This window comes from Martes martes (assembly GCF_963455335.1).
Source record: "Martes martes genome assembly, chromosome: 3".
Taxonomy (NCBI): Eukaryota; Metazoa; Chordata; class Mammalia; order Carnivora; family Mustelidae; genus Martes; species Martes martes.
Genome location: NC_137890.1, coordinates 152500377 through 152515700, shown reverse-complemented (window position 1 = coordinate 152515700; position 15324 = coordinate 152500377). Strand labels below are relative to the sequence as shown.

The window sequence follows — 15324 nt, the reverse complement described above, 5'->3', positions numbered from 1 at the left end:
CCCACCGACTGTCCTCCTCTGGTCTTGTCTTGAGGAAAGATGAGCTTCCTGGCGCTGCGAGTGTTGGAGGGGGAGCAGAGGGTAGCAGGGTGTCCTGAGAGGTGACTAGACAGGAGTTCTGGAATGTAGCATCAGAGTCCCAGCCCTGTGCCCTGGGACAGGTCCAACAGCCTCTCTAAGCGTCCACTTCCTGCTCTGTAAAAGGGACGGTCCTGTCCAGCTCTGATGCTTCGCTCTGCGCAGTTGTCTGTCGTAGCTCCAGAGGAAGGCACGCTGCCCAGCCCTGCCACTTGCAGGCTGTGTGAACTTGGTCAAGTTACGTGCCCTCTCTGTGCCATAGTTCCCTCCTCTATAAACTGAGGGATGGTAATAATATCTACCTAAGAGGGTGTTGTAAGGGGTATGTGGCACAATATTTATAAAGTCCTTAGAGCTGTGCCCACTTAGGGGAGTCTGGGGGGCTCAGTTGGTTGAGCATCTGCCTTCAGCTAGGGTCATGGTCTCAGGGTCATGGGATTGCCGCATGTTGGGCTCCCTGATCAGTGGCGAATTGGCTTCACCTTCTCCCTCTGCCCCTTTCTCCTGCTCATTCTCTCTCTCTCAAATAAGTAAATAGAGTCTTTTATAAACAACAACAGCAACCATGCCTACTTGGCATTTAGTAAGGGCTCCGTAAACGGTAGCAATCCTTATTGCGATAACTACTGCTACCGGCATTCCTGCTGACCTTTAACTCGTATGAGTCTGTGATGTGTTATGGTGTATTTATTAAACTCTGAATAAAGTCTCTTACTAACGGCCTCATCGTTCACACGAAAGGAGCCACTGATCCATCTGCTAATAAAATCCCCCGTGTGTTTCAGGCGGAGGCAAGGCTGGCGGCGAAGCGTGCGGCCCGCGCCGAGGCTCGGGAGATTCGAATGAAGGAGCTGGAGCGGCAGCAGAAGGAGGTAAGGCTCGTGGTTCTGTGCGGTTCCTTTCACAGGTGTTTTCATTTTGGGTAGAGCATGCAGGTGCAGAGACACCTGTTGCTGTTGACACACCTGTCCGCTTGACAGTGCTCACAATTGGAATGCGCCGTGCCTGTGACTTTTGTTCAAGGTCAGGCCAGGGAGTGCGCATAGCACGGATGCCAGGCGTGCCTGTCCCAGACCTCGACCTGCCGGGTCCTGAGACAGCCTCCCCCGCGGCCGCTCGCCTGCCTACATCCAGCCCAGCCTTCTGGCCGGAAGGAGCCAAGAGCTGCTGGTTCTGAACCTCAAGGTCAAACCGTCCAGCCAGAATCTCAAGCCTCTAAGTTAAAATGTGAAAGAACAGAATATTATTTTTTTAAACTAACCAAACTATTTTGTTTAAAAATATTTCCCCTTGCAGCTTTTACCTGTTTTAGTAAGTTTCGTGATGCCTAAAGCCCACATGTGGTACAGAAAACAGAATATACACCATGGGTGGGATAGCTGGGAAGAAACTGCCGCCCCACCCCACCGAGCGCCAAGGGAAGGTGGACAGGAATGGGCTTACACACCTGTTAATGCAGTCTGCTACTTATTTTCGTAATCTTGAGCTACAGCCGAGGTCGTGTGGACAGCACGAGGACTCTTGACCTTGTGGTTAGAGCAGTGAACTTTTCTGTGACCTTGAAGTCCACGTGGTGAAGGAAGCAGACCCGTGTTCTCTGTGGGCTGTACCCTATGGGAGCATCCACACCAGGCCCCACTCCAGGGCTTCTCTTGGTCAGAACATTTGAATTTGCCAAGCCAGAGGGAGGCAGCCAGCTGCTTTTCCCAGGGCTGATTTTGCATAGCCAGAATTTTAAAGCTGAGCCAGTGTTTATAAAACACGTGAGATTTCCAATAAAAACCTGTGTTTCCAGTTTCTCTTCAAATCCTTGTGGATTCCACTGCTCATCCTCACATTCCCTGGGTTGGGGGGTGGGGGGCCGCCACCTGCCTGAGGTGCTCATTGTTGCCTTGTTGCTGTTCCCTGCATGTGGCGGGTAGCATGCCCGGGGTGAACGGGTTCAGGCAGAACCAGATTTGAATTTGTGGAAGAAATCTCCTCCATGAGGTTTGAAGAATGGATTGCAGATTGCTAGAAGCTCCGGGCCAGGGTGTTACTTAGGAGAGTTAAACCACAGGCGTGGTGGCTGGAGGCTGAGGGGCCCCCAGTGATGGGGACACGCGGGGACGTGGTTCCCGAGAGAAGGGCCCCACCACCCTCCAGCGGCACCTGGGAAGCGACCTGAGCCGAAGGGCACGTGGTGGCTCTTCTACAATGCCTTAGGTGTTTCTCCTCCTGTGTTTACAACGCGGGAAAAGCCTAAAATATTTGAAGGTAATTTATCACATCCTCCCCCCTTGTTAGAAATACAAATACAGTTGCAACTAAGTTCTAGTTTTGAAGCTGTTCTGCCTGTAGAATTAACTTCTACTTGGATTTCTTGTACTTTTTCTCTTAATTTATGCAAAGCACGGGTTTGGCACTTTCCCAGTGCTTTCCCCTGAGAATCATGGTCGTCATTTTAAAACCGGAGATAGGCACTCTGGAATTTTTGCGTGGGTGATTTGGACTCACCCATTGCACCAATGTCTACTGGGATGCGCCCCCTCCTGTCATCTCAGTGAAGGGTGAGGTTCGGCCCAGTGGGGCTGGGGGCCAGAGGGATACCCGTCATCATCTCCAGGGGATGCGTCTCACCAAGAGCAATGGTCAAAGATCCTTCATAGATGCATTTTCGGGACATCTCTGGAGAGAAGGATCTGAACAGGAGGTCAAGAGAAAGTCTAGGTCCAGTTGCTCATAGACTTTGTCCCACACCTGTCTGAGACCCTGTCACTGTGCTGTGGGAGCTACCCTGACAGCAGACGACTTCTGCCAAATCAGACGCTGGTATTAATAGTAATCAGAGGCCACCCAATGGAAAAGTTCTTTTAGCCTGAACTGGTTTTTAAAAATAGATATTTTTCCTTTTTTCAGATTTTTTTTCAAACCGCCTGGTGTCTGGTTCCCATTAGAATATTTCCGTTCATCCAGCAGACACCTGCACACCCACTGTCTGCAGGACCCTGCGGCCCCCTGCCCCACTTTAGAAGGGAACATGGCAGTGGGGGGCGGGCAGGTGTCTGGAGGCTGGGTCTCCAGCTCTGCCTCCCAGGTTGTACCACTGGTCTGGGGCCAACGGTCGCTGCCCTCTTGGGGCTCATTCGCTTTTAATCTACTCCCTGGTTCTCCAACAGGCCCCTGGTCCCTGTTCTGTTAAGGTTGTAAAAGCCTTATAGGGGGATCTTCCTGACACGTTCCCACTCTGTAAGCTTTTCCACGGTGGACCGAATCCCAGCAGCGCTGGTGTGTCTGGTTGCCTGTCGCTGCGTCTGAGCCCGCTGCTGGAGCCCACAGGGCTGGCCCCAGGGAGGGGGGGTAGACAGTGACACCTGGGGGCCCTGCCTTGGGCGCTCAGGATAGTGTCAGTAATCTTAACTTTATCATCACCCTCGGGTATAAGGGAAACTGACACACATCGAGAGTATGTTGTGAAATTTCCACAAAACCAAGACGAGAATGAGTTATGCAGTGTGTACACACGCATCTGTTTTCCAAATGCTATGTTTAGCTTAACTGTGGCCTTAGTGATGGGTGGAGCTCATTTAAATACATGCAGGATAACATGCTTCACAAAGTGCGTTAGCAAAAGTGCTTGATGTAGAAAAATCTTGCTTGATCTAGAAAAAACTAAAGAATTGACCCATGAAAGTGACTATTCAAGTGGCCTCCTTTAGCAGCAAAGCCCCCCTGCTCCCGAGGCTCCCGCGGCTCCTCACAGTGGCCTCACAAGGCCAGGAAGCCCCCACCGGGCACACGGGGCAGGGGAGCACCCAGTCCCTGCCACAGGGCATTGGAACCTGGGTCTGTGCACTGGCAGAGCCCCGCTCCTGGGCAGCACGGCCATCCCTGGCATTTGGTGCCAGTTGAGGAGCTCAGCTTTGCAGAGAAAAGCTGATTAAAACCAGGAATCTGGTCAGAAACACCACAGTTGGCCTCGGTTGTACACGTGTTGGAACTGTGACACTCTGTTTTAACAGCATGTTTCACATTTGTTGTCAAGACATGGAAGTGGTGCCTGGAAATCAGATGTTGTATCTTGAGTCGAGTTCTAAGGAATGTCTCACACGAAAGCAGGTGGTCATTGGGGTCTCGTCGATCTTCTGCTACACGGCAGAGGCACTTGTGGATGCAGGCGTGGGTTTCCATGATGTGTGGCGCTGAGTTCTGAAGGGCCAGCAGGAAAGCTTGGCTTTGCATGTGAGAAAGTACCTCCCGGTGAGCACCAGCTTCTTGGTTTCTCTTCCCAGTGTGACCTCACCCTCCTCCGTGTGTGATCTCACCCTCCTCCCTGTGTCACTCCACAGAACATTCGCCCGTGCTCATCCTCCTCCCTTTCTGACCTCACCCTCCTCCCTGTGTGATCTCACAGACCGTTCACCCGTGCTTACCCTCCTCCCTCTGTGACCTCACCCTCCTCCCTGTGTGATCCCACAGACCGTTCACCCGTGCTCACCCTCCTCCCGTGTGATCTCACCCTGCTCCATGTATGATCTCACAGGCGATTTCCCCTGTGCTCACCTTTCTCCCTGTGTGATCTTACCCTGCTCCCTGTGTGACCCCACAGACTGGCAGTGGGTTAGTGAAGGCACCTCCTCAGTTCCTTCTCTGCTGAACTCAGACTCTCACTTGGGGTCAGTTACATGCCTGATGACCAGCCCCCGTGACATGAATTCTCAGTGTGCACCGTGACACCCTGTATGTGTCAGGGAGGGAGCAGAGAAGGCAACCCTGGTTCACACAGCCTGTGGGATGCTGAGTGAGGGAGTGGCACGTGGGATAGGGCAGAACACAATGACAGCCAGGTCAGGGAAGGGGTGAAGCATGGAGGAAGCCTCCCCCCCACCCCAGTCTGTCCTGCAGTTTATACTGATCTGGTTGGCTCAGCCCAGCACTGACCCACCCAAGTGACGCTGTTGCTAGCAGAAATTTAGGGTCTTGGAAATATGAGAGCACTGATATTTAAAGTTTGTCTGTTGGTTCAAAAAAAGGGGGTGAATCTGAAAGGTTTAAGCTAAAATAGATGTATATTTTATTGCTAGTCAAAGAGAGCTGGGGTGGCGCAGAGGGGAATGTCAGGGACATCCCAGAGCCCCTGGCCCTGGGGCAGCAGCACACTTGGGTGCTGTCACTTACAGTCCGCAAGGGACTCTGCCCAAGTTTCACTTACAGGTGAAGAAAGCAGACAGTTATCCCTGCAGCTAAGAAGACAGCCGAGCCAAGATTCACATGTAGGCCCGGCAGCTGTAAGGCTGTGGTCCTCCTAGTAGCTAAAATCAAATAGATACTTAACAAGAAAAATCCAGGGCAGAGTCCATGGGATTCAGGTGGTGTGGGAGCCAGCTGGCACCCACAGCGGAGGGGAAAAGGGAAGATGCACGTAACCCTTGATCAGTTTATAAGCTGCTACATACCCTGGGAAACCAGTTTTCTCGTTGGTGCGGACTTGGAAGCACAGCGTAATAAACACAGAATAGGCAGCTTTGTTAGCAGGAGTGTTAGAGAGAACACAGAAGCCATGGCTGTTCTTGTAGCTCTTTCTTGATGTGAGATGAGCCGGGGGGTGGGGGGCTGTACCTGTGGACATGCATGTGCACACGTGAGCATTTGTGTGTACCGCTAGAGTGGGAAGCGAGGCAAGCTGGCAGGGCGCAAGAATTCAGGAAGGTGTACAGGCGACACTTGTCTCAGCCCGCCCTCTGCATATCACATCTCTGGGCCTATTATTAGAACTAGCTAACTCGATTTGAGGTTATACAATCTGATAGCCCCGGGGCACTGGCATTTTAAGTTGTTGATTAAGTGGAAATGAGTATGCTTCACAAGGCCAGTGTTTAACTAGTAGGGTTGATACTTTGGTGTAAAAAAAGTGAGAAATGTGATCCCTGTTTTCATCTGGGGGTGAGCCATCCACCTTCACACAGGTGTTTCTGAGCAGGGGCAAGACTTTCCTGGAGAGGGAGCTCAGATCTGCTGAAGGTGGACAGAGCCTTGACTCCCTGGAGGAGGAGGGGGACTGTCGCTGGGGGCCAGGAAGGGGGAAGCTGGTGACAAAAGTTGGTGGTTTTGGAGGTGGGTTGTGGTTGGAGCGACACTAGTGCCTGGGATACCCCAAGACGGGGACAAGGTGAGCAAGTAGACACCATGTTGGAGTGTAGATCTGTCCTCAAGCCCCACAGACCCTGAGGACATGGGGCCTGTGAGCTGGCCGTGGATTTACCCCGACCTCCCAGGCCCGCCCAGCTCTCCCATGGCGGCCCCTAGCTCTCTCCATCCTGATCCTTCGCGCAGATGGGGAGACCTGACTGTGGCCTGTGTTCGCTGTGCTGTAGGGCTGCTTAAAAGGGTTATGAGCTCCTTCTGAGTGGATTCATGGAGGAAGAATAATATGTAGCTATTCTTTGGGAACTCCGAGTGAACCTTTTACTTCGCATGAGGACCTCGGCTAGTAGAAACAACATGGTGATGGACAACCGGCCGATCTGATGAATGGGCTGCGTTTCTTTAACTGCTGCTGACTTGATAAGCATTTTCGTGGTCAGTACTGTGTGTCCTGTGGTCGTAATGTTGAATATGTTCACGTATGCTCACCCATGTAAGACTAGAAATGCCAGGCGTTGGCCGTGATTTGAGTAAAGCCTGGCTCAGCAAATGTTTTGTTCTATGAATGAATGAATGAGCATGATACCTCAGTCTTACCCAGTGAGACTGCATGATTAGGAGAAAAATCTGAAGCAGATGAATATGTCAGTGTTGATTATACGCTTTTTTAAAAACGTGTTTCAGTTCTGTTCTAGTAATCGCTGCTTCTTTACCTGTCGTTTTCCTGGCATTGTTCATACCCGCGGGAATCAGAACAGGAAAGCATCTTTCTTCCCTACTTGGGAACTTGACCAGCGGACTTTACACTGTACTTTCTAGTTGAACTTTTATCATTGTGCAAAGAAATTTTGAGTTGAAGATGAAGTGCTTTTCCCCACTGCTGGTAATGGTTACATGGACTCAGCACACTAGAATCACACCAGGATTCTTGCAGGGACCCACGTGTGTGTGCCTGGGTCTCACCACTGTATCTAAAATAGAGTGTAAAATGAGTCAGGAAATTAACAATAGTTTCAATGAGATTTCACACATTTTCTGTGTTCTACCAGTATTCAATGTTGGGTTTTTTTCCCCCCAGTATCGCTTTTATCCCCATTTCCAGGGACTTAGAGAACCTTTCTTTCTGATGTAACTACTTCTGTAATTGGATTTCATATTTCTTTTCTTATTTCTTTTGCCCTTCTCTGTAGATCTATCAGGTTCAAAAGGTAGGCTCTTTGTTCTTTGTTTCCTAATTTGCATGCCGTTTTTTTGTGGTTTTTTTTTTCCTGCCAAGGGCCTGGTCACCTTTCAGAAATAATGCCTTTCATTGAAAATATGTAGAAGTTTTTGCCGCTTTATTTACAAATTGGTTTGTTCAAGAATGCTGAAGTCGTCCCTATTTCCACCCCCAGAAAAAGCAACCATCAGACGTACCTCTGTCCACAGAATGTTTTCCTCATCTCCACTTTTCTCAAAGAATTAGAAAATTGTTTCTTTGAGGAAGAAACAAGCAAACAAAAAAAACGAATTCTAAGATAAAATAAAATCACACTTCAGAATTGAGGAAACCTTCGAAGTCAGATATTTAAAGAAAAAGATTACCCTTCTGTATGATTTTATTAGAAAATCTTAAAATCTCAGTGCAGATTACCACAGATTGAGAGATTGGCATATACTGATTTAAAAATCAGGTGGAAAAAAAGAAAATGGTAATAATAGCCAACTCCAATAACTTAAACCTGCACTCTATCCCTAAACATTCAGGGTGGTAAAGTGCTTGTCTATTTCCTGGGCATTTAGAAGCAGGTGAGATTTAGCAAGAAATACACTAGCAGGCTGGGCACACAAACTAAGGTCAGAAACAACCAGATCAGGGGCTCCTGACTCAGCAACAATGATGGAGTGATGGTTGGTTCCCTGAGAATTTATAGAGTGTGTCTACCGTGAGTCTTTACCAAACCTGGTAAAGTAACCTTGTTACTTCTGACATCTATCATAGTGCTTTTTATAAATCTATTTATAAATCTATTTTTATAAATCTATTTAGTTTGTAGATAAAGAAGAACTGTATTTTTTTTTAGAGCAGCTAAGAAAAATGAAAATAAGATGATCATTAAAAGGTTTATCACCAGGTCCTTTTAAACGCACGGTCAGTAAATTTAAAATTCCAGCGGTGGATTCCTTTACTGGCTACAATACCAGATTGCCTTTGGTTCCTGTCCCCCACCCCCAGTCCGCATAACTACTGTCCAGAGGGTGTGGAGAAATCAGATAAGTGGGTGCCAGAACCTGTTTGTGCTTTATTAGTTTTTTCAGGGTCTGGTATTGGAATGCATGTTGAAGCTACATCCAAACATACTTAGAGAGTCTTGGGAAGAATTTAACAAGAGGCAAAAGCTGGTAAAGCTAGGGGACCCGCCCTGTAACAGACTGCTCAAAACCTAGAAAAGAGACCCCGCCTAGTAATTTACACTTTGGTTCATTCCTTTCTAGTTCCAGATCACTATTATTTTTCTGTTTAGTAACTCACCAGAACTTCTGTCAGAATGTTCACTTGTGTACAAAGTAGTTCTAGAAGGGAGCTCAGGAAGTCCACAGTAGAAAAGCAGATACACATTTCTATAATATAGATGTGCCAAGGGAAGGGAGGGCTTTCCTTATCATTAAGATTTGAGAAAAGGAAGAGGAGGCAGTAAACTGCCATTCTGTGGGATGGCTTCTCTTCTACTGAACTTCAGCTATTTCTGAAAGTCAAGCACCTTTTGTATTGTAAGTCGGGCTCTTACTTCCTCTGCATGACTCACTGGCTAATCATAGTCGTTTACATTTGAAACATTGTACGCTTTCCGCTTTTGGCTTTGGAGCCTGCTCACTAATATCAGAACTTGGAGTTAGTTGCACTTTCTGCTTGGGGCGGGGGGTGCTCTCCCTCCCTGAAATGAAGGACCCCATCATTTCAGGGAGGGAGAGCTGCAGGCATAGCAGTGATGGGTAAGGTCACCGTGAACTAGATGGAAGATTTTGAATGCTGGTTCTTATTTTTATCACAAAAAGAGCAAGAGATGGTGTGCAGTATTTGATATAAGTATAGAATTGGCAAAAAAAAAAGGGAAATATGAAAATAGAAAAACAGATCATACAGACTTCTGTTGGAATTGAAATAATTTTTGTGCCTTTGTATAGGCCCCCCTTTAAACAAACAAACAAACAAACAAAAAAACCTGTTCTTTCTATCTTTGTAATTAAGCCATGAGCTGAAGAGGGTTGATGGCGTCACATTTTACAGGTGAGAAACCTGGAATTTGGCTGCAGGAATGAGCAGGCCCGACATTGATTGAATGTAAAATGGCTTTAAGCTGTTGTATTTCACTTAACTTGAAGCTAAAGCCTCAAAGTAAGGAAAGTGACCTACAGAAAAAGACTCGGCTCATGTACTTTTGATATATCACATTTCTGCATTGGTTGAGATTTGAAAAGGTTGGATGCTTCCTCCTGGTTTTTTTCCTCTTCGATTTTCCTGCTTAGCGCTCTCTCTAAGAGAAAGGGGCGAGACCGTTGGAGAGCCATTATATTTAAAATCTGGCCACCCTTCAAAATAATTGAAACTGAGCCAAACATAGCAGCATGTTTTGGCAATTAGAAAACAATTTCAAAATTTGTCTTGGACTTCTAGCACCTAGTTGTTTTTTTTTTTAATATAAAGTTTTAATGTATAAAGAGGAAAATCACATCTATGTGATTACATGAAGGTTTGGTTGCTTATTTCTTGCTTTATCTATTGGAACTAGGGAGAAAGTGAGGAGAGAAGTAAGACCCCATCACTTGAGACTAGACTTGGGCTCCTGCCTGTCTTGGAAATTACTATATTTAGCAAGGGCAGTAGCCATTCTGAATCTGCTTTTCTAATTTTAACTTGGACCACCGGGGCTGACACAAGCGAAGTAAAACCATGGAGGCACTAGCTAAAGAAAATGCCCAATATAACCTGCTACCATAAAAATGTTTTTTCTGTTCCAAGCCCTCTTCTTAGCCACTCAGCCATCTTTCCATCAGTGACATGCTATGAAGACATCCAAAGAACGTAAATTCTCGGGGGCCTAAATTTAGCGTAGATATCAGATAGCTGGAGCAAGGGCACAGGAGACCGAGGGGTCAGCACCCTCTCTCTCCCTGTCCCCTGGGCTTTCTCGTTGCTCCAGCAGCTCAAGTACCTTTGCTCTACAGGCCTGAACAGCCTCACACCGGGTCTGCACTGCCCTGTTCAGCTCCTGCTCTTCGACGTGCTCTGACCGGGCCCCCTGGGCTTGCCTGGGAGGGGTGGGAGGCAGCGGTCTCTCCGCCAGAGCTCCCCACCCTGCACCGAGTGTGGTGTTTCCAGCTGTGCTTCGGCATGCTCCCTTCCCCATGTGGCTTGGGCAGTGGTTTGGAAATGCATGTCAGAACAGTTTCTTACATGGTTACCGTTTCACATCTTGCCTAATTTTCTTTCCCTTCTGTCTTTAGAAATATTATGGGCTGGATACAAAATGGGGTGACATCGAGCAGTGGATGGTAGGCCTTGGATACAATTTTAAGAAACTGACATGGTTTATAATTTGATTCTTACACACTGCAATTATATTGATAGATTCCTGCTGTGCCATAATTTAATACTGAGAGATTTTCTTCCAGGGGCTTCTGCATCTGGCCGGATTGTTTACATCCAGATGAAGCTGGGTTAGGAATGGGCCTGGCCGGCATTTTTGTCTGTTCTGGGCAGTAGCCGCTCACTCCTGGAGTCTCCAGGCTAGTGGCTTATGTTCTCCAGGGCCACCACCGCCCTGTCTCCTTGGGCAAAGGGCTCTCCATTAGGCACACTCAGGAGAAGATGGGGCCTTAGGCATGAGGCTCAAGGAGGGGGAGCCTTCCCCTTGCTGTCCACTGGCCCCAAGAGAACGTGGACCCACTCCTTCTCTCATTAATTCGTCCACATGAGTTCTTCCCACCTCCTCCTGTCCTTGACACTTACCCAGTGGCCTCATGGACGTCGTTCCGTACCTTTAGCAAAGGAGAACCTGGCCAGTGTGGAAATGTCATGTTCAATGTCCCTTACGCGTAAACAATCCAAGGAAATGTAAAATTACCTCCTAATATCTTAGACCCCTGTGTAGAATGGGAAAGAGAACAGTTCCTGAAATATAAGCAGTGTGTACTCTCTCTGTTAAAACAAATGATTAATTTCAACCTTTAGTATGTGTAAACCATCGTTTTAAGCTTCTATGGCGGATGTATTTTCATCAGATCTTAAGACCCAGTTAAAAGATGCCTCATTGTTTTCTATATCACTGAGAAAGAAGAAAAAAAAAAAACGCTGCTAATTATAATGTGAACAACTTTGATTGTAAGATATACCCCCACTTCAGAGATACCCAAATGTGAAAAACCATGTGTGTCTCAGAATGCACAAAATATAGTAGATGGGATGATGTCCTTATTGGAGCTTTTATGGTAATGATTTATCTTCTGATTCCCAAAGGAAAGAGAATAAGGTTCCGAATGTAGGCAGAAAAGTAGGTTGAGTTGGACCTGTAGAGGTTAGGAACCAATGAAGGGCCATCTTCTGCCCCAACACACTTTTAGAGCAGAAATGAAATATGCCAATTACTTGTGTGCTTACATATGCCCAAAGAAAACATTCTTCCTCAGTGGTTCAATTGAAGCCTTTTAATGGCATCAAAGAAAATATTTATTTGACATTATATCAGAAATACTGTATTATGTCACAACCAAACTAAGGCTTCTGTTGTGTCTGTATCTGACCTTTAATACTGTTTCTTCCGTTGCTTTGATAGGAAGACACTGAGCGCTATTCACGTAGATCCAGGAGAAACACATCGGTTAGTACTGTGTTCACTTTGATTGAAGTCTAATTTATAGTTGTAGTGGCTGAAATATGTGATTAGATATATCTTAGTGATGCTTACAAAAGAAACTAACTTCTACTGACTCTGTTACCTAAAGATTTGTGGACTCAACTTTTAGTATTTTGACCTAACTTTGTGAGGGGAGAATGGGAAATTTCTGAGTATTAGTATATATTCATGACAGTTAATGCTCTTTTGCTATCCAATACCCACCAATAATTTGCAGAGTGATATACATTGAGGCTGTGTTTGTATATTACCAGCAAAGTAAATAACACCACTTCAGTGAGATTGAGTTAAAGGAATCTCATCCAGAAACAGCCCTCTGTAAACAGAGGTGCACACACAAAGCCCATTTGAGGAAGATGTAGGTAGGCTCAGGTCCCCTGAGATTTCCAGAGGCATCGGATCTGCCCCACTGCTGTGGTGTCAGATCAGCCGTATCTCTCTGAAAGCTGGACATGGATTTCTACATGCTGTGCTTCATGGTTGTTTTCATCCTTTCTTTCACTAGGCTTCTGATGAAGATGAGCGCATGTCAGTGGGTAGTCGTGGAAGTCTGAGGGTCAGTAACCAGAATGATCGGGTTTGCATGCTGCAGTTTACTGTTGGCCGTCTTTGCTTCTGTATCCTTGCGTTCAGATTTCCTGTTCATTACCCCATAGTCTAACCAAGAAATCTAATCCCTGGTGGGGTGTTTCCTTGTGCTGCAGAGAGAGTATTGATTAGCAGAGGTCCCTCTGTTGTGCCTCTCTCCCAAGAGTGGACATCACAATGTCTGTATATTCGTCCATAACACAGCACTGCCACCCCTTGATTAAGTTGTCTTGGCAATGCTGGTGGGATGAAGGGGTCTATTTGCATACGTGCTCCCAGTCAAATTTGCATCTCAGATAAAGTGACTGTTCCTCAGAGCTGTACTTGTGTAGCTCCTTGAAAGCTGCCATAGGCTGCCTGGTGGAAAATTGGCATGGGTTGGACCCATGAGCCCCAGGTCCACTCGCCCTCAGGAGTGTTACCTTTGGTTAGTTTTGATGAAATCTCTTCATCACTGACAGCTTGATGGTTGCGAAAGACAAAGACATTAAACGTTCCAGTAATCTTCATAATGAGACTTGAAAACATTGCATGGCTTGGGAAGTGAAGTAGAGAAATTGTGTTTTGCATAGCCCCTTAGGTCAGTGCCTTACTCTGAGCATGTCAGTCTTCTTTACCAGAGGGTTATGATTGCTGTCACTGCTGGTAGGAAGTGGGTCTCGATGCAGCCACTCTGTTTCCCTTAAGAACTGTCTGGAGCAGTATGCTTGGTTTCGATCACCATGACAATTTATATGCACCATGAATGTGCATTTCATCTGGTTGTTCACAACAGTAACTGTCAGGGTAACTCACTGTTGTTCTGAAGGTCCATCAACGTCATGGACTTAGCAGTGCCCAAAGCAGATCCACAGTGATTTTGCCAGAAAACAACGGTTCAGATGTGAAGACGGTGAAAGTGCTTCCTTGCTCGCTGAAACTTTCCCCTTAGCCATCCGGTTATAAGTTCTTCAAAGATCTTGTCTCGGACAAGAGTCAAGTTGGAGGAAGTAACATTTATGTAACCAAAACATTATAAATGCAAACCTGAGTTTGCAGAATCTGTGGCAGAGACACAGAAATGACAGTCACTGAGCAGGCCCAGGAGAAGCCTGAGCCCCTGAAACCAGGAGAAGACACTGTTTCCAGGAGCAGGGAGAGGTCAAAGAAGCGTAGGACTAAGGGCCGACTACCGGCCTTAGCGTCAGAGAGGACACGTTGGTGGACTCAACGAGGAAACTTTTGATGGAGGTGGTGAGAACAAAGCCTGACGAAGGCAGTCTTAGGAGGGAATAGCAGAGAAATTGGACACAGAGTCCAAATCTGTCACAATACCCATTTTCAGATCTGATCCTCCTGGAATTGTTTTCATGATTTGTGTGTACTTGGATTTTCCTAGGAAAAGAATTTGTCCCTTTCTTAAGATTCTCAGAAAGATTCCTGACCCCAACGAGTTTAAAACTATTAAAATCATTGTTTACAGCATTCATTTCATTTTCAGTGACTTTAACCAGACATGAGTTAAATTTCTCTGCTAGTCACCATTCTCTGCCAAGATTTCAAGCATATTTGTTTTTAAGGTATAAAATTTTATGGAAGAGGCCCATAATCTGGACATTAAATAAGAGAGAGAAAGTGGAAAATCAACAGTGGACAGGATTCTTGTGTTAAGCCAGTTGATTTCCTACACTGTTCTTTCCCATAATATACTTGGTCTAAAAAAATAATACTTTTTAAAAACCCACAGACCTTGAGAACTTGGATCCTGGAGGTAAGAGTCAGATCTCATAACTCTGACAGGTTTAAGACAAGCCCAGAGCAGTGAGGAGGTGACAGCATCCATCCCCAAGCCCTTGGGGGCCCAGAAGCTCTGGCCTTCGCTGGTTGGTGGGCCGCTCCCTTTGCAGGGCTAGTGTGTTCTGCTTTAATGTATGCTAATATTCTGAAATCTTTAGTTTGCAAAGTTCAAAGATCATATCTTTTATTTCTTGACGATCTCAAAATACAGGTCTTCTTCATTCAACTGGCAGTGATGATAAACCCTTAAAAACCAGGGGGAAATTTTACTTTCCTAGTGTTTGCATGGGCATTCTTCTCAGTAAACTAGATTTTGGATATCATAAGATTTTAATTTTTCTTATTTAAAAATTGATGATGCATGTGATTACCTTTTGTTTAATATAAATAGAACGTATCTTCTGGAAGAGGAAGTAAGATTGCTCAAACTGCTGCAGATTTCATGAATTATAGCAGCATCTGCCATGCAAGTTTTATTTAACGTTACTGGATTTTATGATGGCTGTCATTCTAATGTGATCCCTTCCATAAATACACATGAGATCCTGGAAGTCATGTAAAAATGTAATTTTGTCAAGATTTCAAGATTACCTGGCTTTTGCTTTATGTTTTCTGATATTTGTGTTAGCTTTCTAATTGATTTTGGCAACTCTGTTTTCTGTCCTTTTCTTCTTCCACCCTCCTGCTGACAGTCGCAGCCTGACTTGGAGTATGGGGGTCCTTATGCCTGGGTGAGATGGTTGGATGGATGCTGAGGTGTGATCCTAATAGTGCATAACCTGTAGTGTTTCCACTAATTTCGTGGGTGTGTTTGTCCAAAAAGCCAAGTATGTCTCTGTCCAGAAAGACACACGTGCTGTCCCCA

At 46.2% G+C, this 15324-nt stretch overlaps 1 protein-coding gene across 17 annotated transcripts in view; it reads left to right on the top strand.

Annotated features, from left to right (window-relative positions):
- The window catches only part of LRRFIP1 (LRR binding FLII interacting protein 1), a 140950-nt gene that overhangs the window by 75837 nt on the left and 49789 nt on the right, over positions 1–15324 (top strand). For 9 of the 17 annotated variants that reach the window (XM_080799077.1, XM_080799067.1, XM_080799066.1 and 6 more), the window contains exons 2-6: positions 864–959; positions 10687–10734; positions 12015–12059; positions 12601–12651; positions 15152–15190. In XM_080799077.1, coding sequence (XP_080655203.1) covers positions 864–959; positions 10687–10734; positions 12015–12059; positions 12601–12651; positions 15152–15190 — 279 coding nt within the window. Of the gene's footprint in view, positions 1–863; positions 960–7391; positions 7410–10686; positions 10735–12014; positions 12060–12600; positions 12652–15151; positions 15191–15324 lie in introns of all 17 variants that reach the window. The other 8 variants (XM_080799068.1, XM_080799069.1, XM_080799073.1 and 5 more) reach the window with 2 other exon arrangements.